This window comes from Ursus americanus, chromosome 20 (genome assembly GCF_024610735.1).
Source record: "Ursus americanus isolate L20-20 chromosome 20, mUrsAme1.1.p, whole genome shotgun sequence".
NCBI lineage: Eukaryota > Metazoa > Chordata > Mammalia > Carnivora > Ursidae > Ursus > Ursus americanus.
In genome coordinates this window covers 38233327-38259546 of record NC_142146.1, presented here as the reverse complement: position 1 = coordinate 38259546, position 26220 = coordinate 38233327, and the positions used below count along the sequence as shown (strand labels likewise).

Here is a 26220-nt window from a genome sequence, read left to right as displayed (position 1 = left end):
AATAGATGAGCTCTGCAGGCCTGGTTTCAGCTGGGCAATGAAGGACTGGGGATTGGGGATAGACATCCCTCCACTCCTACCCCAGGCTAGGATATTATCAAATATTGTATTAGGGTTCTCTAGAGGAACAGAACCAATGAAGTGGAAAAGGTGTGGGGGAAAGATGGAGCGAAATCAAGGTGGGGGAGGGGCAGGGGTGAAGCGAGGGAGGGGAGGAGAAGAGGGGAGAAGGAAGGGGGTACAGTCGGTCAATTCTGAAGTAATGTGATAGACTGTATTATTAATTTGGGCTTAGAACTCAAATAATTTCACTTTACCTTGTTTCGGGTAAATTTAATCTTGCCAGATAGATCTCATCAGCCTGTCTGCCAAATGTGTTCTTCTCTGTTCCTATCTCTAAGTTTATTGCACTGTCTTTCTCATGTGTCTCATATCTCAGTTTTGCATCCACAATCTACCAAGTCATCTCAGCCAGAACCTTGGTGTCATCTTTGGCATCTCTATCCTTTTTATCTACACAGGTCACAAATTCCTGCCAATTCTATCTAATAATATTTCTGTTCTCTCCATTCTATTTCCTTTATTAAGTAAACTGCCATGCTTTCAAATCGTCATTGTCTTTTATCTGTCTTACTGTTAGACCTTCTAAACTGTGAACTCTAAAGTTACCTCTTTTATTAATAATACTCTTTTATTATAAATAATTTTGTAAATAATTTCCAACATAGACAAAAGCACAGAGAAAAATATAATTAATATCCTCACGGCATCTAATTTAAAATATTATTTTACTTTATTATTTTTTTTTAAAGATTTTATTTATTTATTTGACAGAGATAGAGACAGCCAGTGAGAGAGGGAACACAAGCAGGGGGAGTAGGAGAGGAAGAAGCAGGCTCATAGCAGAGGAGGCTGATGTGGGGCTCGATCCCATAAAGCCGGGATCACGCCCTGAGCCGAAGGCAGACGCTTAACCGCTGTGCCACCCAGGCGCCCCAAAAAATATTATTTTACTTTAAATTAATACCAGTAAGGTAATCTATGAGTTTATCTACTTTTTGTTCATTGTATTCCCCTACACCATTTTCTATAATGCCTCTTACAAGCCAAAAACTTATAGGCTGATTTTTCATCATATGATTTTTTAATCTCTCTTATTTAACAGCTAATAGAGAAGCCGATGTACTATTTGAAGTATTATTTGATGAAGAATTTCCTGGAGGTTTAACAATAAGGTTCGTATTTCCTGATGATAATTACACTTTGTAAATATGTCCACATGGCCGGTGACTTTACATTACTTGTTGATTTGTCCACGGTTTGAATCCCTGTTATATGCAAGACATCATACATGCTACTAGGGTTGTAACAGTGAATAAGATAGACATGCTTTCTAGTCTCACAAAGCTTTCATTTTAGTGGGTAATATAACTGTGTAACTGATAATATTAATTATTTAATTAAAATGTGAGAAGTGCTGGGAAGAAGAAGTTCCAGTTTCTGTAAGAGTATGACTTCTAGAAAGGTTTCTTTGACAAGTGGTATTTAAGATGGGACTTCTGAAGACTGAGTAATAGTTAACTGGAGCAAGAGGGAAAGAAGAATGACAAGTGGTCAAGAAGAGGAAATAGCATGTGCAGCAAAGGATCTATTCAGTCAAAAAAAAAAAAATGCAAGTGTGTCTGAACTTCAGCAACTATGTAAGATTAGAGTAATAGAGAAAAGCGAGGACCACACTGTGCAGGAGCGTGTAAGCCAACTTTGAAGACATGCTAATGGTTTTGGTATCTCGGTCTTTATCCTTAAAGCAACGTGAAGTCATCAAAATCAGAGATGTGACATGATCACAGATTTATATTTTAGTGGAATTGTGGGTGCACAGCCACACTGGGGTGATTTGAGGAAGCAGGAAATCGAGCTGACCTTGAGAAGTTTGACCATGAAGGAAAGAGAAGGTAACTAGAGGTTAGCAGGTTTAAGGCAAGAGGATTGAATTTTTTGTTTTTAACTTAGTGAGATATACTTATTTTGGGGCAGCACTGATAGAAAAGTTAAAGTTACAGAAAAAGGATTATGATAGAATGAAAGACACATGGAATGGGTTCTGTCACTTAACCTTTGTGCTACTTTGAGTAGGTAGTTAAAAGCATTCTGACCCTCAGTTTCCTCATTTATAATGAAGATACATATTTCACTAGATTATTGTGAGGATTAAATAAAGTCCTTTCTGGTTTTCTTTCTCCCTTCTAGAAACTAGCTGGAAAACTGAACTGAATTTAGCTTAGTTTCTTTTTCTTCTCTATTTTGATTACTGAGTAATTAAATAAAAAATTGATTACTCTTGTTTAGCCTCTTTGCATAAAATCAAAATTGTCCGTCGTTTTCGAAATAATCACTCTCAGAATGCTATTATTGTTGTTTTGCAACTTACATGTGCCTGTTACTGAAAGACTCTGCTGTCTGTGTTCTTCAAATGCAGCAACAGTCTGGATCCCATATCTGATTTTATTTTTCATGAAAATGTTTGGTTACCAATAACCTTAGCCTAATACCTTTGAAGATACATTTTTAAGATGATTAACTTTTTACTCAGTGTCTTTTTTTACTCCTAGGTAGAGGCAAGGGATTTCTGGACTGATAGAGAGCTGTGTAAAAAAATTACCTGTCTGCAGTATATTAATTTCTATAATGCAGAATTTTTAAGCATAGTTCTAATGAAAATATTTTCTAGAGATCTTATAAAGATTTGTCATAAAAGAATTCTACTTCTCGGGGCGCCTGGGTGGCACAGCGGTTGGGCATCTGCCTTCGGCTCAGGGCATGATCCCAGCGTTGTGGGATCGAGCCCCACATCGGGTTCCTCCGCTGTGAGCCTGCTTCTTCCTCTCCCACTCCCCCTGCTTGTGTTCCCTCTCTCACTGGCTGTCTCTGTCTCTGTCGAATAAATAAATAAAAAATCTTTAAAAAAAAAAAAAGAATTCTACTTCTCCATCATCTCACAATATTAAAAAAATTATATTCTTAGAAAAAGTGGATGATAGAGTTAAAAACTTTTGACAAAAGAAGGCTTTTTAAAATATCTAACATTTTTGTCAAGGCCAGGAAGGAAGGAAGGAATCACAAATACTTGTGTTTTAAGCCTCCCTGGATCTGTAACTTTAAGATGGAAAGGTGAGGATAGAAAAGGGCTGGACTCAGCAGTTGATTAGGAGACAAATGTAATCAAAGTTAAGATTTGTCCTAATGTGTAGGGAGAGCTGCACTCAGAATGATTCCACGTTTGGGTAGCTCCTGGTGTCTCATAAACCAAACTGTACAAAATTCTTTAAAAAGAAACTTAATATTTAATTCATAAATTTTTAGTTATACTCAACCATTATGTTGCAAGCCTTCTGAGGGCAAACTAACATATATATACACACATCCCTTGCACACAACTACACCTCCAGAACAGTTGTTTCCCCCACTTGGTAGCACTGAGTAGACTATTCTGAAACTTTTCAGAAATGTGTTATCTTATAAATGGAGTTCTTTCTATGATTTCAGTTTCCTCTACTGAATTTAAAAGTAATGTTTACTGATTCAGATTATGGGCTGACTATCCACCAAAAAATAATTTGATTCTTCTGCTCCCTAGCACATTTAGTATTATTTCCCTCTGAAATAACTGTTTATTTTTAGGTGCTCACCTGGTAGAGGTTATCGACTGCCAACAAGTGCCTTGGTGAATCTTACTCATGGGAGTCGCTCTGAAACTGGAAATCAGAAGTTGACAGCCATTGTGAAACCACAACCAGCAGTGAATCACTATAGCTCAAATTCATCAATTTCTTCTGGGCATTTGGGAGGCTTGAACCATTCCCCCCAATCACTTTTTGTACCTACTCAAGTAAGGCTCTTAGTCTTTTCTTTCTTTCTGCCACCTTATAAATCTCAGGCAGACTTTGTAAGTAAAACCTAATTTGACTTAGTTTTTTAAAAAGTTTTGGTTCAAGTCAATTTCAGATTTGTTTTACGTAAATAGGCTAGTAAAGAATGCTGCTGGGGCACCTGTGTGGCTCAGTTGGTTAGGCATCTGCCTTCGGCTCAGGTCATGATCCCAGGTTCCTGGGATCCAGCCTTGCATCAGGATCCCTGCTCAGTGGGGAGTCTGATTTTCCCTCTCTCACTGCCCCCCTACCTCGTGCTCTCTACCAAGTAAAAAGAATCTTAAAAAAAAAAAAGAATGCTACTGATAGCATCCTATGTCTGTTATAAAATTACAGTTAAAGAAGAAATATATTTTTAAATATGAGCTGGAGAATGTCCGTTTTCTTTTGATATATTTACTTTTCAAGCTAAATTTGTATAACTCAAATGTTGTATTCTATCTGCTATGAAATGATATGAATTGGAAAGGTTAAAAAGGAGAGAATTATATTTATCAAAAGCCATTTTCAGGTTCCTACCCTTGCAACTCATGGGTGATTTCCTCTATTTTATCTTTTGGGGACAAATATTGAATTGTTTTTGTGAGACATTTAACCTTGTTTAACTCCATGTCTGTATATCTTAACCACATTTTAATCCAAGTAATATGTGTTCATTATAGACTAATTAGAAAGCACAGATAAGGAGATAATAGCAAAGGAAAGAGAAGCAAAAATCAAATTTCATAGGTAACCACTATTAAATTTTGGTGCATATTTTTTCAGAGTTTTAATCTGCACAAAATCAGTTACTCATAAGTAATAGCTGATTCTTTAATCTGTTAGATTACTTTTGTGTTAGCTTGAATGAGATATCGGTACATTGGAAGACTAAAAAGAAATCTCTTGGTAGGGAAATTGATTTAGTTTAATCTTCCATAGCATTTGTTATGCTTTAAATAGTTTTCAGTAGAACCATTCAAAACCAATTACATATGATGAAGACCATTTTCACTCCAGTAGAATATTTTTATGATGACTATACTGAGTTTCAGAAAAAAGAACTGAGATTTCAGATAATGGAATTTAATATTCTGTCTATTGCTAAATAACTAATGAATTTTTTTATTTTTAATATAAATCTTTATTTTTTCATGTTTCAGTTTCTTAAAAAAATTTTTGTGCTTTGCCAGGTACCTACTAAAGATGATGATGAATTTTGCAACATTTGGCAGTCCTTACAGGGATCTGGAAAGGTTCAACACTTTCAGCCAACTCTACAAGAGAAGGTTAGTATACCTTGTTTGATAGACATTTAATTTAAAAAACCAAAATTTACTTTTCTCTTGTGGGTATGCAATGACTAGTTTTCTCTAGAAATAACAGTTTTAATCATGAATTTTCATAGTTCTCTTCAGCCATATATAAAAGCTTTTGAACTCATGAGAGGGAATATAGATAATTTTTCTTTTAAATCAGTTTGGATTTTATTTTAGTTGTTTGCAAAATCATCATAACTATATTTTAAATTCGGCAAAGGCCTTAATATACTTATTACTAACTTACTAATTTCCACTTGAATGTGGAGCTTTATGCTGGCACTTGGTTGTCTTAAATAGGAATGAGCAAATTCACATTCCTTAATAGAGATTAAGAAGGAAAAGGAAATTCTGCTAAAAAAATAGACTCAGACCAAAAAAAGGAAAAAGGTAAGGAATATATTCCTACAACAGTTTTTGCCAGTTACTGACCTATCTTCTCAGCTTAGGTCAAGAAGGAATATTCTCTCAATCTTATAGACCAGTAGCCTGCAACATGAAGGCCTCATTTATTCTATGTCCTACAGTGATGGGGGCATTTTCAGAGTGGAGAGAAGAAAATAGCAAAGGAAATGATGGTAAAATAAATATAAAAAGTGAGAGTGACAAAATACACAGGTCTCTTCTGCCAATATGCTTAGTTTTGCTTAGATCATCCATAAATTCTTTCTACCTAAATGCAGTCTATAGCCAGAGTTTCAAACCCTCTTTTCCTCTCTAATTTATTTGATACCACTAACCATTCATTTTTTGGAATGCTTCATTATCATTCATTCATTTCATTAATTGATATTCAACATGTATTTATTGAGTGCCTATCATGTGCATTGTTCTATGCAATGAGAATATAGCTATAAACAAAACAATTTGATGACCCTCAAATAATTAGTATTCTAGGGAGGAGAGGACAATAAATAAATAAGTAAATTACATGATATATTAGATGGTAATACAAAAGTTTGAGAAAAATTTCTAAGGAGGATAGAGAATGTTGGCAGGAGGGGAAGGCAGAGTTTTGCAGTTTTAAATAGAATGATCAGGTAACATTTGAGTAAAGATTTGAATGAAATAAGGAGTAGAGTATGTAGATATCTGAGGGGAGGGTATTCCAGAGATATTCAAAGACCCTGTTGGGAAGACAATTCCAGGTGTACTCAAGGAAGAGAAAAAAAGACCATTATGATTTCGAATCAATAGGCTGAGTTGTAGGAACTATAATTAGGTACCATGCAGGACCTTCTGGGTCATTATAAGGATCTGTTTTTTACTCAGTGAGATGAGGAATCAGTGAAGGGTTTTGAGCAACAGAATGGCGTGATCTGATTTATATTTTAATAGGATCATTCTATCTGTTATCTTAAGAATAGAATGTAAGGGAGCCAGGATAGAAACAGATGAGTTAGGAGAGTACTGGAATTATCAAGATAGAGTTGATATTGACTTGGACCAGAGTAGTAGGAACCTAGAGAAGTGACCAAATTCTAGGCATATTTAGAAGGAATTGCCATCTAATGATGAATTAAGAGAGAAAAAAAATGGATTAAAGAGTGTGATTCATGGGGCAACTGGGTGGTACAGTCGTTAAGCGTCTGCCTTCGGCTCAGGGCGTGATCCAGGCGTTCCGGGATCGAGCCCCACATCAGGTGTTCCCTCTCTAGCTGGCTGTCTCTCTCTGTCTAATAAATAAATAAATCTTTAAAAAAAAAAAAAAAAGAGTGTGATTCATAAGGTCTTAGTAACTAAAAGGATAGAGTGGCTGTTAACCTAAAATGGGGAAGACTGCAAGTCAAGTAGATTTGTGGAGTAAGATCTGGAGTTCAGTTTTGGTCAAAGTAAGTTTGAGATGTATATTAAACATCTAAGTGGAGATACAGAGTTAGAAATTTGAGTAGAGGGGTGCCGGGGTGGCTCAGTTGGTTAAGTGTCTGCCTTTGGCTCACGTCATGATCCCGGAGTTCAGGGATCGAGCCCCACGTCAGACTCCCTGCTCAGTGAGGAGTCTTCTTCTCCTCTCCTTCTGCTCCTCCCCCTGGTCATGCTCTCTCACTTGCTTACTCTCTCAAATAAATAAATAAAATCTTTAAAGAAAAAGAAAAAAAAAGAAATTTGAGTAGAGATTTAGAGTTGGACATTGATTCTATTGGTTATGGAGGATGTCCAAGCTAGAGAGAGAAATTTGGGCATGTATGTATAGTGGCCATTGTAAAGGAAGAAAAACAGTAAAGCATGGTGTTCTAGATGCCAAGTGAAGAATGGATGTCAAAGAGAGTAGTCAACTGTGTCAAATGCTGGCGATGGATCGGTTAAAATGAAAACTGAGAATTGACCATAGAGTTTTGCACCTGAGGTCATTGGGAATCTTGACAAGAGCAGCAGTTTCAGTAGCGTGTGTAAGAGTGAAGTACCAAGAAGAGTGTATTTAAGAGAGAAGGGGAGAAGAAAAATTGGAGGTAGCAAATATAGGCAATTTCTTCAAGGAGTTATACTCTAAAAGGAAACATTACCCAGGGCACCTGGGTGGCTTAGTCGTTAAGCGTCTGCCTTCAGCTCAGGTCATGATCCCGGGATCCTGGGATCGAGCCCCGCATTGGGCTCCCTGCTCAGTGGGAAGCCTGCTTCTCCCTCTGCCACTCCCCCTGCTTGTGTTCCCTCTTCTGCTGTGTCTCTCTCTGTCAAATAAATAAAATCTTAAAATAATTAATTAATTAATTAATTAAAAGGAAACAGTACCCTCACACCCCTCTTGCCTTTTGCTTTTTATTCAACTTCTCTCTTAACCTCTGTTTTTCCAACCATTCACTGGGCACTGTTCCCAAAAACTGAACAACAGTTGTTTTTTTCCTCCCCCTTTTGTTTTATTGTTTAGTGACATTGGCTCTTACCCTGCTGCTAATTTAACCACTCAATCTGTGCAATCCATACGTCTCAATCAGGATCAATCTAAGCGCTGCAACTTTCTAGAAGACAGGTATAGATGGACACTCCACCATCACCTCAGAATTGACCTCATCTAAAGCTTCTTATCCTTCTTATCCTTATTTCTAACACTACCATTCCCCCAAGCATGTAATCTGAAAAGCATGGAGTAAAAACTTTTTACTTTTCCCCCCTCTGTTTTTTTTTTTTTTTTTTGTAATGAGATTCCAGATCTTTTTATTTCTTGCCAGTTGCCACAACTGGGCCTTAGATTGTCATCCTAAACCTAGATTAACCTCCTAGCTGTGCTTCCTCCTTCTTATCTCTTTCCTTTTTGTCCTTCTTACATAGTACTGTTTGATGTATCTCTCCCAATCTTTTTTTTTTTAAAGATTTTATGTATTTATTTGACAGAGATAGAGACAGCCAGCGAGAGAGGGAACACAAGCAGGGGGAGTGGGAGAGGAAGAAGCAGGCTCATAGCGGAGGAGGCTGATGTGGGGCTCGATCCCATAACGCCAGGATCACGCCCTGAGCCGAAGGCAGACGCTTAACCGCTGTGCACCCAGGCGCCCCCCCAATCTTTCTTGGTGATCCTTTCACCTGTGTTACCCCAATGGCATAATTGGGCAAAATATCTAATTAATAAAAGCTTTTGGGTTTGAACTTCATTTATTCCCTGAGGCACTGTGGTGTGATAAATCTGATACTAGACTCAGAATCAGGAAATCAGATTTGGTGACTCATTGAGCAACTCTAATTTCCTTGAGCCTCTGTGTCCTCAGGTACAAAATTAAGGCATTAGACTTAGACAGCCTCTTTTCCAGCCCTAAAAGAATGTTACTTTTTTTTTTAAGATTTTATTTATTTACTGGAGAGAGAGAGAGAGCACGAGAGTGGGGTGAGGGGCAGAGGGAGAAGCAGACTCCCCTTGAACAGGGAGCCCTATGTGGGGCTTGATCCTGGCACTCTGGGATCATGCCCTGAGCCGAAGGCAGGCTCTTAACCAACTGAGCCACCCAGACGACCCAAAGAATGTTATTCAAATATTATAGAATGAATAGGGCTCTCTGTTCAGTACTAGTGGAATTCAACGTCACCTGAAACTAATATCTATCTACCCCTTCTGTAATCTAATTCTGCCTAATTCTTATATAAAGTATATCCAACTCTGGTAAAATGGTGTGTTCTACCAAAACTCCCCTAGATCTCCAGCAAGTTCTGCTAGTCATTTTACTGCCTATTGCCTTGAGATGGAACTCAACACTTGATATTTCCTCAGAATCTTCTGCATGCTGCTCCTGTTATTGGGTGCTATTTCATTATTTATATCCGCTAAACACTGTCATGTTGTATTTCCTCCTATACATTCCAAGAATTATGAGCCACCACATATATCACTTAAATCCGTGAAGCATTAATAAGCAACCTGGTATTCATCTGATAAGCACATTCTAGACAATTCAACATGATTTTTTAAAAAGTATTCAAGCTTCTGGAAAAGGCAATAGTATGGAGACAGTAAACAGATCAGTGGTTCCCCAGGGATTAGGGGGAAAGGATCAATAGGCAGAGCACAGAAGATTTTTAGGGCACTGAAAATAATCTGTATGATACTATAATGGTAGATACACGTCATTATACATTTGTCTGAACACATAGAATGTACAAACAGCAAGAGTGAACCCAATGTAAACTATGGCCTTTGAGTAATAATGATGTGTCAGTGTTGGTTCGTTGGTTGTAATAAATGTACCACTCTGGTGGAGGATGTTGATAATGGGGAATGCTATACATATGTGGAGACAGAAAGTACCTTTCTCTTAATTTTGTTGTAAACCTAAAACTGCTCTTTAAAAAAAAAAAAAAAAAGTCTTTTTTAAAAAATTTAACTCTTTATTGGCAAAATATGACAATGCAAATAATAAATAGCTTTATGTAGATATCAAATAGAACAACCCAAAAAACTATACCCAAAACTAGAATATTTTCTAATTAAACTTCTGGCATACATTTTCTTTTTTTTTTTTTTTAAAGATTTTATTTATTTATTTGACAGAGATAGAGACAGCCAGCGAGAGAGGGAACACAAGCGGGGGAGTGGGAGAGGAAGAAGCAGGCTCCTAGCAGAGGAGCCTGAGGTGGGGCTCGATCCCATAACTCCAGGATCACGCCCTGAGCCGAAGGCAGACGCTTAACCACTGTGCCACCCAGGCGCCCAATGGCATACATTTTCTGATACGGTGCTGTGAACGTGGGTTTTAGAGTTAGAGCTCAAATGTCAGCTCTCCTATTATTTAGTTGTACAACCAAATACTTTATCACTTTGAGGAAAAGTAGTTATAAGAGTTTGTTTTTAAATCATTTATAATTTTAACTTTCAGGTTGCAGTTCTACCTCAAGAAATAAGTCAAGTAACTCAACATCATAAATCTGGCTTTACTGACAACAGTGTTAAATGTCAGCAAAGAAAACATGAGCCTCACAGAAAATGTAAGTTTAAAGTTAAAAATATACTTATGATGCTAACTGCTTCCTTTTTTAATTCTAACAGTTTTATTGAGTTATAATTTTGTATACCATAAAATTCATTTTTTGAAGTATTTAATCAGGGATTTTTTTTGGTATTTTCACAAAGTCATACAACCTATGCCACTATGTATTTTTAGAATATTTTCTTCACCCCAAAAAGAAACACCATAGCTATTAGCAGTCATTCCTACAGCCCCTGGCAACCATTAATTTACTTTCTGCCTCTATGGACTGACCTGTCTGAACATTTCATATAATCATAAAATTTGTGGCTTTTTGTGACTGGCTTCTTTCATGTAGCATAATGAACACAAGGTTCGTCCATGTTGTAGTATGTATTAGTACTTCCTTTTTTTTTTTTTTTCACTCCTTTTTATGGCTGAATAATAGTCCATTCTATGAATACTACATTTTGTTTATCCATTCATCCATTGATGGACATTTGGGTTGTTTGGGGCTATAATGAATAATGCTGCTGTGAATATCCATGTAGAAGTTTTTGATTAAACATATGTTTGCAGTTCTCTTGGGTATACATCCAATTGAGTAGAATTAGTCATGTGTTAACTCTGTTTAACTTTTTATGGAACTACCAAACTGTTTTCTAACTGGTGTTTCTCACCAGCAATATACGAGAGTCCAATTTCTCCACATCTTCCATAATTCTTGTTATTGCCCATCTTTTTTATTATAGCAACCCTAGTAGGTGTAAAGTGAAGTCTCTTTGAGGTTTTCATTTGTGATTCATTAATGACTAATAACATTGGGCATCTTTTCATATGCCAGTCTGCAGTTTGTGTATCTTCTTTGGAGAAATGGCTCTTCAAGTCCTTTGCTCATTTTAAAATTGAGTTATTTTTCTTTATGTCCTTGAGCTGTGTGAGTCCTTTACATCTTCTGTATACTACGTGCATATTCAGATATTTGATTTCCAAATATGTGCTGTTATTCTGTGGGTTGTCTTTTTAACTTTATAGTGTCCTGGGAACAAAAATCTTTAATTTTGATCAATTCTAATTTATCTTTTCTACTTTTTCTTTGATTACTTGTGCTTTAGGTGTCATATCTAAGAAACCATTGGTAATCTAAGGTCACCAAGATTTATATCTGTCTTTTCTTCTAAGAGATTTGTAGTTTTAGCTCTTATATTTAGGTCTTTTTTCCATTTCTGAGTGTTTTATATATGGTATGAGGTAAGGGTCCATATTCATTCTTTTGTTTGTGGATATCCAGTTGTCTCAGCACCATTTGCTGAAAGAGTATTCTTTTCCCAGGCACACCATTGAATTTTCTTGGCACCCTTGTTATAAATTATTTGACTATAGATGTATGGCATTATTTCTGACCCCTCAATTCTATTCCACGGATCTATATGCCATCTTTATGCAAAGAACACACTCTCTTAATTATCATAACTTTGTTATAAGTTCTGTAAATTGGGAACTTTGAGTCCTCCAGCTTTATTTTTCTTTTTCCACGTTGTTTTATCTGTTCTGATCTCTTGCATTTCTGTATGAATTGTAGGTGTAGGATCACCTTACCTATTTCTGCAAAAATGGCAGCTAGAATTTTTATAGAGATTGCATCGAATTTATAAATCATTTTAGAGAGTATTGTCTTCTTAACAGTATTGTCTTCCTGTCCATGAATGTAAAATGTCTTTCCATTTATTTAACTCTTCTTTAATTTCCTTCAATGATGTCTTGTAGTTTTCAATGTACAGGTCTTACATCTTTTAAAAAAATTATTCCTAATATCTTGTTATTTTTAATGCTACTTATTGTCAGTGGAACTGTTTCCTTTTTTTTTCCCCCAAGATTTTATTTTTTTAGAGAAAGAGTGGGGGGAGGGGAGCAGAAGGGAGGAAGAAGGAGAGAATCTCTAGCAGACTCTGCACTGAGCATGGAGCCCAATGAGGGGCTTAATCCCATGACCCTGAGATCATGACCTGAGCCAAAACCAAGGGTCAGACTCTTAACTGACTGAGCTTCCCAGATACCCCTATTGTCAGTGGAACTGTTTCTTAATTGATGATTGGGGGTGGATTGTTCAGTGCTGTTTATAGAGATAAAGCTGACTTTTGTATATTGATCTTGTATCCTGCTACCTTGCTGAACTTGTTTATTAGCCCTAATTTTTTGTGGCTTTGGCAAATAGAGATAGTGTTACTTCTTTTTATATAATTTCTTGTTTTTGTTTTTGTTTTTTGCCTAATTGCTGTAGCTAAAACCACCAATACAATGTTGAATAGAAGTAGTAAGAGTGAACACCCTTATCTTGTCTTGATCTTAGGGGTAAGCTTTCAATCTGTCAGCATTAAGTGTAATGTTAGCTGTGGGTTTTGGCAAATGCCCTTTATTAATAAGATGAGGAAGTTCCTTTCTATTCTTAGATTGTTGATTTTGCCTCTCTTGGCTGTTTCTGTGCTTAATTAATATGGTAGATTCTGTTGACTGTTTTTTATATGTTGAACCAACCTTGCATTCTTGGAATAAATCCCACCAGGTCTTGGTGTTTAATCTTTTTTATATGCTACAGGATTTGATTTGCTAGTATTTTGTTGAGGATTTTATTTTAGCATTTATATTTATAGAGAAGATTTGTCATTTTCTTTTCTTGTGATATCTTTGATTGTGATATCATGGTAATACTGACCTTACAGAATGTGGGGAATAACATTTTGGAAGAACTCAGCCTCATTCTGATCTCTCTGGTGGCAGCCAGGTTATTGGTTTTCACCAAAAAAAAATGCTGGCTGCTGTTTTTCAAAGCTACTTAGAGTTCTAGAGTAGCGATTAAGACTAGGGCAAGTTAAGCCATAAAGCTCACTGTTGGGAGAGTTGGTCTTTTTTCTTGAATAAATACCCTGCAGATTGCTACGTGCCTTTGATTAATTTCCATAACTCTAAAAATTTGGATTTGGGTAATTTATGCCCATTTTCTTGTTGCTTTTGTGGAGGACAGAATTTTTAAAGGTCCTTACTCTGACATTTTTGCTGATGTCCCCTCACTACTTTTTGAGATAAATTTTATTCAGTGTAATTCAGTTACTTTTTTGTGTGTAAACCTTGCCTATTAAATTACTCTAACCTATATTACAATTTTTTATTAAAAATATGTATATTTTGTTAATATTCTCTTACATAATTTATATATTTTTACTTATCTCAGTCCTTCAGTAGTGTTTACTGTTTCAGGCACAGTAGGGAATGCAGATAGAGAGATGAGAATCTTCATCTTACAGTTAGTTTTTCTCTTTCCTTGATCAAAATATTTCCAAATTGATGCAGATTGCTCTTTATGTTCAAAATATGACTAATTTGTTATTCATTTATTTATTCAGCTATTTATTGAGCTATATGTACAAGGTAGTGTTTTAGGTGCTAGGGATATAAGCATGAACCAGACAGGTTTTCCAGCGTAATGGAATTTACATTCTAAGGTGGAAACTGGTAACAGGCAAAAAAAAAAAAAAAAAAAAAACCCACAAAACAATTCAATAAATTCCATAATATGTAGCAATGGTTAAGTGCTATGATGAAAAATAAGGCAGATTAAAAGTATAGGTTGGGATGGTATTTTATAGAGTGGTCAAGGACTGCCTCTCTGAGGACATGAAGCGGAATGGGAGTGGAATGGGAGGGGCTATGCAGAACATCCGCTGAAGAGCTTTCCAGCAGAGGAAATATCACGTGCAGAGTCCTGAGTCTGATTTATTATATTTTATACATGCATGTATTTTATGTATATGTATGTCACATATGGTATAAGAATGGTCTTTTTTTTAATTAATTTATTAGAGAGAGAGAGAACATGAGTGGGGGAAGGGACAGAGGGAGAGAAGCAGACTCTCCACTGAGCACGGAGCCTGTCTGTCCGATGCAGGGCTTGATCCCATGATCCCACAACCACAAGATCATGACCTGAGCCGAAAACAAGAGTCAGATGCTCAACTGACTGAGCCAGCCAGGCGCCCCAAGAATGGTCTTTTTAAATATTTTTCTAAAAAAGCTATTTTCCAAAAAAACTTGTGGTTTCATAACTTTGGCTCAGTTTGATAATTGTTTCTTTTACATTTTAAGTTAACTATAGATTAATGTCATGTCCCTGTAAATCTGATAAATATAGCTTAAAATTTTTATATTTACTTGAAATGTGTTGTGATTTTTCTTCAAATTATCATTTACCTGAATGTATGTAAACTACATTATTTGGAATTCCAGTTAGTTTTGTTGTGTGTATGTCTCGACAAAGGCTTAATGTCAATACATGTTAACTTGCTTTTTCGTTTCCTCCGTTTTGTGAGATTACTTCCTTCCTTTTCTTCCTCACCTCCCTCTCCTCTCCTCCCCTCCCCTCTTTATTTCCCCTCTTCTGTTGCCTGTCTTCCTACCTTTGTTCATTTCTTCCCTTCTCTCTTCATCCCATCACTTCCCTCCTTCCCATCCCTTCTCCCTGCTTCTTTTCTCATCCTCTCTTTCCTCCTTTGCTCCTTCTCCCTCCTTTTTCTCCTTTCTTCCTTCCTCCTCTTCTTTTTTTTTTTTTTTTTAAGATTTTATTTACTTATTTGACAGAGCGAGCACAAGCAGGGGGAGAAGGTGAGGGAGAAGCAGGCTCCCCACTGAGCAGGGAGCCCAATGCAGGGCTCGATCCCAGGACGTTTAACCGAGTGAGCCACCCAGGCACCCCTCTTCCTTCCTCTTCTAATTTATCCTTTTCATTTTTCCTACCATTTTCCCAATTTCCCCTTAACAGGAATACTAAAATAGCTTCCTAGTTTTTCTCTTACTCTCCCATCTATTCAATAAGCCACTGTCATATATTAATCTCCCTAAACCACAATTCTGATCAGATCACTACTTGCTCAAAACCTTTCTGTGATTGGTTGCACATTGCCTACCAGAGTAGCTCCATTATACTCCTTGACCTTCATCAGAACTAGTCTGTTTAAGAGTTCCATAAATACATTCCTTGTTTTTTGCTTCCATTTCTTTTCTCCTGTTATTTCCTTTGCCTGGAATGCTTAGCCTCCTACTCTGCCCTTTGCAAACTTACATACTTGGAGACTCAATTACATGTCACCTTTCCTTTTCCCTTATTGTTGTTATCTGTGAGTATCTCTTCTCCTGCTCCTCTACAAGTTTTTCAAGATGAGGGCCTTTGTCTTCTTAGAATTCTGTGAATTTTCAACACAGCAACACAGTGCCTTGCTGTGGCAAATATTTGGTAAATTTAACTGGTTTGTAGCAATATTTTTCACTTACCAAAATTCCTGTTTTCTTGTTTCTAGTTAAAGAAGAGTGTAAGAGTCCTAAAACTGAGAATCGGTTACAAAAAATGTCAAATAAGCAGGTAAGCTTTCTTAAATCAGATTTCTAGTAGCCAATTTTTCGTTACAATTGGTAGCTCTGTGGCATCAGAATTCTGCAGCCCAAATCGATAAGGTGTGTGACAAGAAGGTTGTCGAAGTATAGCAACTACCTGTCACTTGGATGGGAGGTTACACAACTAGAGTCACAATTTGGGACTAGATATATATAGATACAGATATAGATATAGATAGATATAGATATATAGATATAGATACACACACATATATACATACATATATATTTAATAGTGAGCAATTCACTGTACCTTTCACGGCCTCAACTATCTTCATCTTTAAAATGGAGTAAAAATAGACGCTTATCTCACTCCATATATGTAGTCTATATATACATACATATCCACATACATACAAACATACCTACATACATGAATGTATGTCTAAATATGTGGAAATATGTGTATGTATTCAGTGAATCCTTTAGAATCAACATAGCGAAGTTAGGGGCACCCGGGTGGCACAGCGGTTAAGTGTCTGCCTTCGGCTCGGGGCGTGATCCCGGCGTTGTGGGATCGAGCCCCACATCAGGCTCTTCCGCTATGAGCCTGCTTCTTCTCCCACTCCCCCTGCTTGTGTTCCCTCTCTCGCTGGTCTCTATCTCTGTCAAATAAATAAATAAAATCTTTAAAAAAAAAAAAAAACATAGCGAAGTTAGTGATTAATTCTGTGGAGTAGCTTGGTAAGAGGAAGCTGAGATCATTTATGTTTTACTTTATCATAGTCTCTGCTGATTGATAAGGAGAATATACACATTTTACAATCAAAGAATAAGAAATTTTTACTCTAAAAACATTCTTGTACATTTATGGTATATGTACTTTCTATATGCATATTATTTTAATACAAAGTTTTTAAAAATTAGATCTCTTATAAGCTAGTAATGTATCAAATTTATAAAAGACATCTTAGCAGAATATTTAGCATATAACAGGTTCTCAGTAAATGGAACCTATTAATGTTCAGATACCAGTGAATGGTTGACTTCTAAGGCCCCCTCCTTCTGAAACTCTTAGCTATAATTTCCTTTATTCTAGAGAAGGGATTTATAAACTTTTTTATGGATTCTTTCTCAGAATAATGTTTTTATTGCTAAAATAAAAGACATAAGATTTGAAAGAAACTTAATTATATTGAAATACAATTAGAATCACCCCTATTGCCTACATTCATAATTGAAGGAAAACTTCTAAATTCATTTAGAAGTTAATGAAGATAAAGATCTAAGTTTTTTCCTCATCCAAGTTACAGGTCCCCCCCATATGATATAAAAGAAAATGGCATATAAAATATTGGCAACAATTTATTTAGAACACTATTAAGTAACAGCTATTTTATTTGCACAAAAAGCTCATTCTTACTCTTTTATAGACGTTTGGAGGGCCTGCCAAATGTAATATTAAGCTATTGAAGAGAAATGAAAGTGCAGAAGTCTCAGAAAACCAAAAGGTTGTGACTGGTTACCCAAATGCTATTGATAAGGTAAAAGAGCATTTATTCAAATTTCTCTTCCCGAACTTTAGCACCTGGGAAGATGATTGAGTGAAAGTTAAATGATCATTTTTGTACCTAAAATTCTTAGCTTTTTCCATGTCATTATATTTTCATCTTCATGCACAAAATATTTATTCTTTTAGCCTAACCCTGGAATTGAGAACTTTTTAGCATCCTTGAATATCTCCAAAGAAAATGATGTACAGTCATCTCATCATGAAGAGCCTCCAAGTGAAGAACTTTTGTCGCCCCAGTCATTTGCTCTGGTTCGTATTTGTAGGAGCTTTTGTACTGTAGTAATTTCACTGTTGTGGCCTATACATACCCCGTGCAGCTGTTAAATCAGTTTTATCTCCTGTGTACTGATGTGTTCCATCATTATTACCATTTTGTGAGGAAAACCAGGCTGCCCTAGGCAATTTAGCTATCTGTTTGGTTTCTGCTTTAAACCGTATAGCTCCCTTGCTTTTCAAACATTGCTACCAGGCAATTTGGTCAGGTTAAGCAGAAGGATTGAGTATTGTTTCTGTGGCAGGATATGTGGGTATTTTTTTTTTTCAACTCTTAGACTGTTGATTTTGCTTAACTCCCTATCTGAATGTAGTTTCCATCTTAATTTTTAAAAATGAAACTCATTAAAAGAAGGGTTAATAAGCTCTGTTAGTCTAATGTTAACTTTTCTCCACCTACCCCCATCTCTGTACCAATCATTTTCAAAACAGAAGGGAACTCGGATGCTTAAAGAAATACTAAAAATTGATGGCTCTGATACTGTGGACCATAAAAATGAAATGAAGCAGTTTGGTAATGAAGGCACCGTTTCCTCTAATAGAAGAGATGAATATGGACCTTCCTCCCAGCCTAAACAAAATAAGAAATTAAGTACGTAAACTAAGTACTATTACTAATAACCAATATCATTTCAAAACTTCGGTTCATTTAGGGTTTTTTTGTCATGTGCTTTTTGAAGATAAAACTACTTATATTTTTAAAAGTATAATTAAGAGTAACAAATAAGAGTATAATTTTTATGCTTGTGTCATTTAATAATAATATAACTATGTAACCAATAGATCTGTAGTCCCTCACTGTCTTGTGATACTTAAATTGAGCTCTTGCAGATACTCATTCTGCAGTACAAGTTTTCACATTCTAGCTTTTTTTCCCTCAGTAATTTAAAAACAATTATGTAACTTAAGTACATTATTTAACTTTACTAAGATTTTAAGATTTTTTTTTGTATTTACAAAATGAGAATAACATTACAAATGACTTGTGATAATTATATGATATGATTAAAGCAGTTAGCACTGTGTCTGGCATATTATAGGTACCAATAGTTGATATTAGTATTATTAAAATAGCTTGACCAACATAAAAATAGAAAAAGCTATAAATCAGTTAAAAATAATTAATGGAGGGGCACCTGAGTGGCTCAGTCGGTTAAGCGTCCAACTCTTGATTTTGGCTCATGTCATGATCTCAAGGTTGTGGGATCAAGCCCTGCATCAGGCTCCCTGCTGGGCATGGACCCTGCTTGGGATTCTCTCTCTCCCTTACCCTCTGCCCGACCCCCCCTTTCTCTCTCCCTCTCTTAAAAAAAAAAAAAATTAATTAAGGTAGACATTGGAAAGTAGGTACTCATCTTAAAACTGTGAAGCCTATAGCATACCATCTGGCACATAGGCAGATTTAATACACACCCATCATTGCTCCTACTGTCTGTGCCCCTTTTACTTTACTATTTGCCTGTGTAAATTATCTGCAATAGCCTCCTAGGAAGAATGACTAATATAAAAGTAAGTGGGGACAGAAGTTTCTAGAAGTAAAAAAATATTTTTGAAATAAACAGATCTGAATTCATTAAGGATCAAAACCTGGAACAAAATCAGAGCCTAGCTTCATTTATTTTCTATTTTAGTGAATATTAGAATAAATAATGAATTTAAAATTCCAATAACTATGAGGAAACTATCATGGTGACAGACATGCTCTTAAAATAGAACAAAACAAATTTTAAAACAAAACTGGAAAAAGATGGTTCACTGTCAAAAACAAGTAACTTTATGTCAGGATAGTGAAGAATATCATATCTCTTAGAGTCAACAGCTCACAATCCAGCCTAAATTACAGAGCTAACAAGTTCTGTGACTTCGGGCAAGCCACTTAACCTTTTTTTAGTCTATAATAATAAGAGGTTTAGTTTCAGGGGCGCCTGGGTGGCACAGTCGTTAAGCGTCTGCCATCGGCTCAGGGCGTGATCCCAGCATTATGGGATCGAGCCCCACATCAGGCTCCTTCGCTGGGAGCCTGCTTCTTCCTCTCCCACTCCCCTGCTGTGTTCCCTCTCTCGCTGGCTGTCTCTGTCACATAAATAAAATAAAATCTTTAAAAAAAAAAAAAGGTTTAGTTTCATTCTTCATTGGGATATGCTCTTGTTCTATTAGCCAGTTTATTGATCATTAAGAAAGTGAACTTTTAGAATGCTTTAATCATCTTCTATAAAAGCACATTTTAAAAGGGTTACTCTTAGAAAAACTTTTAAGCAGCATCATTGGGGAGCTACAAAACCGTTTATCCATGTGTCTCAGAATGTAAGATGGAATTTTGAAAAGTAAGACTGAATCCAAAGCCTCAAAACTTAAGAATGAATTGTAAATCAGCTCAAGAAAACTGCTTGTTCAAAATTGTGCTTTGCTCATTCATAACTATAGAGTCATTGATCTCTTAAGATGTCAGTTTTTGGTAGTCAGCTACTTACCATATTTTAAAATCTTTATCTCAGTCATGTATCATTAATCAGTTAGAATCATCTAAAATTCTCTATTGAATTCTTGGTAATTTTAGGCAATACTAAATAGTTCCTATATTTGCTTCATGAGAGATTCCTTTTTTTACCTTTTAACAATTATCTGTTTGCTATCTATAAAAGCCTATAATAATTGCATAGTTCAAGATATAATTTAATATATATATATATCCTTTTCTGGTTTTTGGTAGCATCTTATATGAATAAGCCTCACAGTACTAACGAATACCATAATGTTCAGTCTATGGACCATGTGTGTTGGCCTGCTTCCAGCCATATGCCTCCTGTGTCGACACCAGTAACTGAACTTTCTCGAATTTGTTCTCTTGTTGGAATGCCACAACCAGATTTCTCCTTTCTTCGAACACCACAGGTATAGTATACTACTGTTCCATTTATATAACTTCTTTAACACTGAACTTAAATAAATTGACTGAAAATCTTTGGCAAAAATAATATAATGTAGCTGGGATTTTTTTTTTTTTTTTTTTTTTTTTTTTACTTTATGTGCAGCATAGATTTATACTTCCACTATGGCTCACTCACATTTATGCCAGAGCCCACAGAGATGCTGACAGAGAGGAACGTGGGCAGCACATAGCCTGGACAGATTGATAAAGCTAGGGATCTTCGTCTACAGCAGCAGTTTTCAAACTTTTGGCCTCATAAACTCCCACCTTTTTTTTTTGAGGACCCCCCAAAATTTTTGTTCACTTGTGTTATGTCCTTATTAACTCTATTAGAAATTGAAACTGAAAAATATTAAAAACATTAATTAAAAATAACTTTTCAGGGGCGCCTGGGTGGCACAGCGGTTAAGCGTCTGCCTTCAGCTCAGGGCGTGATCCCGGCAATCCAGGATCGAGCCCCACATCAGGCTCTTCCACTATGAGCCTGCTTCTTCCTCTCCCACTCCCCGTGCTTGTGTTCCCTCTCTCACTGGCTGTCTCTATCTCTGTCGAATAAATAAATAAAATCTTTAAAAAAAAAAAAAAATTTAGTGGGCACTGCTTTACATTTTTGCAAATCTTTTCCATCCCTAGCTTAACGGAAGAAGCTAGATTCTCGTATCTGCTTTTTTTTTTTTTTTTTTAAGATTTTACTTATTTAACAGAGAGAGACAGCCAGCGAGAGAGGGAACACAAGCAGGGGGAGTAGGAGAGGAAGAAGCAGGCTCATAGCGGAGAAGCCTGATGTGGGGCTCGATCCCAGAACGCTGGGATCACGCTCTGAGCTGAAGGCAGACGCTTAACGACTGTGCCACCCAGGCGCCCCTTGTATCTGCTTCTTAATATCAATTTCTTGTGATATGTTTTGGTTGAAATACCTGAAGAAAATCTGGCCCCAGACAAATTGATAGAGAAAGGGAGAGAATTTTAATAACCTTTCAGATAATGGATATTTTTTGATACACATTTAAATGTGGTATTTTCTTAGAAGTTAGTTACAATCTAAAGCTATATCAGTGAATTTTCTGTCCTTGTTATACTTGTGAGAAACCAAGAGTGGAAAAGGCAAATAGCACCTTAATATTATTATGAAAATAGTTTCGACCTCAAGGACCTCCTGAAAGAGTTTCAGGGACCCCCAGGCTCCCCAGACTGCACCTTGAGAACCACTGACTCCAGGAAAGGTTGCTTTATCCTCTTTATAGCCAAGTTCTTGATAACATTCTCACCTAAAACAGAAAGCAATCTTAAACTAATATTATTACATAAAAATGACTTTTTTAAAAAGTAGAATTTTTTAAAAAAAATTTTTCTGTAAAAGAAAAAAATGTATAATAGTTATAACTTAAATGAGCATAAAATTGGTCATTACCACTAAGTCTTTTAGATTTTGGCAGTTAATTCATAGTAATGAAATATCTGCTATTCGGAGGACGTTGTAAAGCAGGAGGCAGCAAATTTTTTTAAGGGCCAGATAGTAAATATTTTAGGCTTTGTGGCCTCTATTCAGCTGGGCTGTTATAGTGTGAAAACAGACATAGGCAATACATGAAAGAATGGACATGGCTGTATTGCAAAAAAACAAAAACAAAAAAACCTTATTTACAAAAACAAGCAAGAGGAGCTAGTTTCCCAACCCTTGGTATAAAGAAAAAATTTTGTTGGCTTTCATTCGCATTAGGATTCTTGACCTTTCTAGCTTAAAGAGCATTTTTTTTTTAATAAACATTGCAAGATAAGGAAACAATTCTAAAGTTTTTACAGAGCAGCCCAAAACTAAATTGATTGCCCTTTTGAATTTTTGAATTTTTTTTAAAAGAACATCACATGAAATTATTCTGCTTGTTTAGCTTGTGGGGAGGAGGTCAATGTCCTAGACAGATAACTTCATAGACATTCATATTCTGTTTTTTAGACAATGACAGTTTGCCAGGTAAAATTATCTAATGGCTTACTGGTACATGGGCCACAGTGCCATTCTGAAAATGAAGCTAAGGAAAAAGCTGCACTTTTTGCTTTACAACAATTGGTAAGAAATGATCGTGACTTTTCTACTAAACTTTTAATTAATCTTTGTTGATGTTTTTGTTGCATAGTTTTCTAACTTTTAAATACTTCCATAGGGCTCCTTAGGAGTGAATTTCCCTTTGCCTCCACCAATATTTCCAAATTACCCTCCTGCTGTACCACCCGGAACCATTCCTCCAGTTTTTCCTCAACCTACTGGTAAGGTATTTGGCTCTTCTAAATATTTGTTATTGGGGCGCTTGGGTGGCTCAGTCGGTTAAGTGTCTGCCTTTGGCTCAGGTCATGATCCTGGAGTTCTGGGTTCAAGTCCTCATCAGGCTCCTTGCTCAGCGGGGAGTCTGCTTCTCCCTCTCCCTCTGCCCCCCGCCTCATGCTCTCTCACTTACTCTATCTCAAATAAATAAATAAAACCTTTAAAAAATAATAAATATTTGTTACTGAAGTGTTGTTTTTAGAAAGTTATTTTAAGAAGCATTATTTTGAGGAAACAAAAAAATTTATTTAAATGTCTAGGGAATGTAAGAAGGAATTGGGAGAAGTAAGTCTGAAACCAGAGCCTACAGATTCATCTAGAAATATCATTCCCCTTCTACAACCTCTAGTGTGGCTAAGGTAGGACTGTTCTTTGTTCTGGGCAGCCCCTTATTTCCCAGTAGCTGCCAACAGATGAATTTGGGTTTAAATCAGACATCAAAATACAGGTGGGGAAAGGGGAGAGAAAACAGAGGTAGAAGGAATAAAAAACAGGTAAGTCTTTGAAGCTGTGGCTATGAAAGCAACTGCCCTTGATGATGAAGGAGATGAGGAATGAAGGAGTTTTGAAGCTTCCTGTGTATCTCTTAATATTCTCTCATAACTGTCTTCCTCCTTCAAATGTAGATCCTGAGTTATCAAGTGGTAGCTCCTGCTTCCTGTAGCCATTTGGGGTCTTCCTAATGTTCTGAGGGAATGAATCTCACTGTGGAATCAGGATGGATTTTGTCCAGGCTCTTTTATTAACCGACTCTGAGAAAATCACGTAACTTCTTTGGAACTCCATTTTCTTATTTATGCTAGACTGTGTCCAGGATTTCTTTGAGACTACCATTGTGTAGTTTTATGATTCTAAATCTTTAGCTCATTAAACATGTCTTTTATTACCTCTTTTTCCTAATAGCAGTTAGCTTCTTTATATCCTAATCATTATCATTTTAAAACCAATCATTTGTTCATTTCTAGTTTAAAAAGTTCCTTAGCCTACTGTGTGCCAGGTATTATTCTAGGAGCTCTACATATTTATCTTCACTACAAGCATTAGAAAATGTAATAATGCTGATTAAACAAGTTATCTCTCCTCTTTGTCCAAACTACATGAAACTGAACAATAAGTGATTTTAAAAGTGTAAACCTACAAGAACAGAGGCAAAAGAAGAAATACCAGCAGATTAGAAATTTGGAAAGAGTTCATGATGAGAAAAGCAATTGAAGGAGTAGTAACTAATTTAGCAGAGCAGGGGTAAGTTACAAACTAAAGTATCTGTAGAAGATATGCAGATGAGTTGATGAGCAGCTCATCCCTCACAAATCCCAAGAGATTCAGAACTTGGCAGTGTCAGAAGCTATCAGAGCTTCCAGTGAGGCATGGGCTGAAAAGAGGAAGATTGTTTCAAAGTCAATACGTGGTGGAATGGGACTCCTCCTCAGCTCCCTCCCCCACACAGCCAGGCAGTTGCCTCTTCATGCAAAGCACTGGATGGAGGTATGTTCTCCAGAGGGCTCCCTAGATATGGGGACACCAGGCGCAGAGTGGAGATATAAGGCTGAAAACTGCTATTAAGGTAAAGTTCCTTTTCCCCATCCTATTCCCAGTTTGTAGCCAGCCATAGCTCACATAGGAAGTGGGAAGATGGTTCTTTTCAGAAATTCATTGAACTCTAAAGAAAAGACCTGGTGACTTTTGGAAGATATTCCAACCAAAAGTCTGGCTCACTGCCAAGTAAGAAGTGGATCTCTCCAGGACTATTCTAGAGAGAAGCCCTCAAGTCATCTAGCCCCTTAATACAAACGCTGCTTCTAATCACAATTTTAGTACCCTGCTCTTTAATATGAATAGATACTAGACTCTGAAAGATCGTGAACATTTTGGGAAAATCTCTACAATTAAAAGAGAAAGCCCAAAATAGAAACGAAAGGGACATAGAAATAAAGAAAATAGGAAATAAGACTTCAAAGATAGCTCCATAGTTAATATTCTTAGAGAAATAAAACAGTACTGCAACCAAAACATAGAACAAGAATGTAGGTGGGGGGAAGAATAATTGGAGAATAATAACTAAATTGTTAAGTTGAAATTTAAATTCCAATAGATAAAGTCTTAGCAAAGCCAAAGAAATCTCAGGAAGAACAAGATAAACAGTGGAAAATCAGAAAGAAGGGAGATTTAGAGGAAGAGTACACAGATCCAGTACCCATCTAATTGGAGTTCCAGAACAATAAACCAGAGACAAATGGAAAGGAAGAAAGTATCAAAGAAATAAGATAAAAAATGTTTCCTGGACTAAAGGATATGCAACTCTAAATTGAAAGGGCCACCAAATGCTTAGCACAATGAATGAAAAGAGATAGAGACTGCCTTGAAATTGAGAATACCAGTGATAAAGAGGATGTCTGAAGAGAACTGGGAAGCATTTGAGCATTGACTACATTAAAAATCTGAGGCAGAATTAATTTTATCTTAGATTTCTTTGTATAGCCAAACTATGAAGCTAGTGCAAGGTAGAATAAAGACATTTTTAGACATGCAAGTCTACTTCTTATCCACCCTTTCTTAAGAAGCTAGAGGGATTATAAACAAAGTAGTTGTAAGAGAGAGAGAAAGAAAAGGAGAAAGAAAAAAGGAAGACGCAAAGAAGGAAAGAAAAAAATAAAAGAAAAACCATACGACTATACCACAAGAGATCTAGTATACTTACTCAGTGAATGGAAGTCCCAGCATGCCCGCTGCTCAGCAGGTCTAGAAAGTAACTAGTCCCAATTGGAAGAGCAGAGGGAGGTCTTAGAAGGTAAAATAGTTATCTGATAAATGGGCAGCATTTGGAAAAACATCAGGGATAAGTACATAGAAAACTAAGAAGTTTTAAAAAGATAATTACTTTTAAAAGAGTAAAAAAAAAGTTTTACAAGAAAAGAAGAACATAATCAGAGTAACCACTTGGCTCTGCAATGACAATATTTACACAACCACATACTGTAAACCCCACTTAGTATTTAAACAAATATTGTGATATATTTATATTGGAAGGACAGAGCTAGTGTAAGGGTGGTTATAAAATAATTTTGAGGGGCGCCTGGGTAGCACAGTCGTTAAGCGTCTGCCTTCAGCTCCGGGCGTGATCCCAGC

The 26220-nt window shown here is 36.3% G+C and overlaps 1 protein-coding gene across 5 annotated transcripts in view; it reads left to right on the top strand.

The window, feature by feature from the left end:
- The window catches only part of XRN1 (5'-3' exoribonuclease 1), a 107562-nt gene that overhangs the window by 72557 nt on the left and 8785 nt on the right, over positions 1-26220 (top strand). For 3 of the 5 annotated variants that reach the window (XM_045791913.2, XM_045791912.2, XM_045791916.2), the window contains 11 exons: positions 1166-1235; positions 3682-3889; positions 5102-5197; positions 10528-10636; positions 15966-16027; positions 17433-17543; positions 17699-17821; positions 18278-18437; positions 20556-20737; positions 22729-22842; positions 22937-23039. In XM_045791913.2, the coding sequence (XP_045647869.1) occupies positions 1166-1235; positions 3682-3889; positions 5102-5197; positions 10528-10636; positions 15966-16027; positions 17433-17543; positions 17699-17821; positions 18278-18437; positions 20556-20737; positions 22729-22842; positions 22937-23039 (1338 nt within the window). The remainder of the gene's footprint in view (positions 1-1165; positions 1236-3681; positions 3890-5101; positions 5198-10527; positions 10637-15965; positions 16028-17432; positions 17544-17698; positions 17822-18277; positions 18438-20555; positions 20738-22728; positions 22843-22936; positions 23040-26220) is intronic. The other 2 variants (XM_045791915.2, XM_045791914.2) reach the window with 1 other exon arrangement.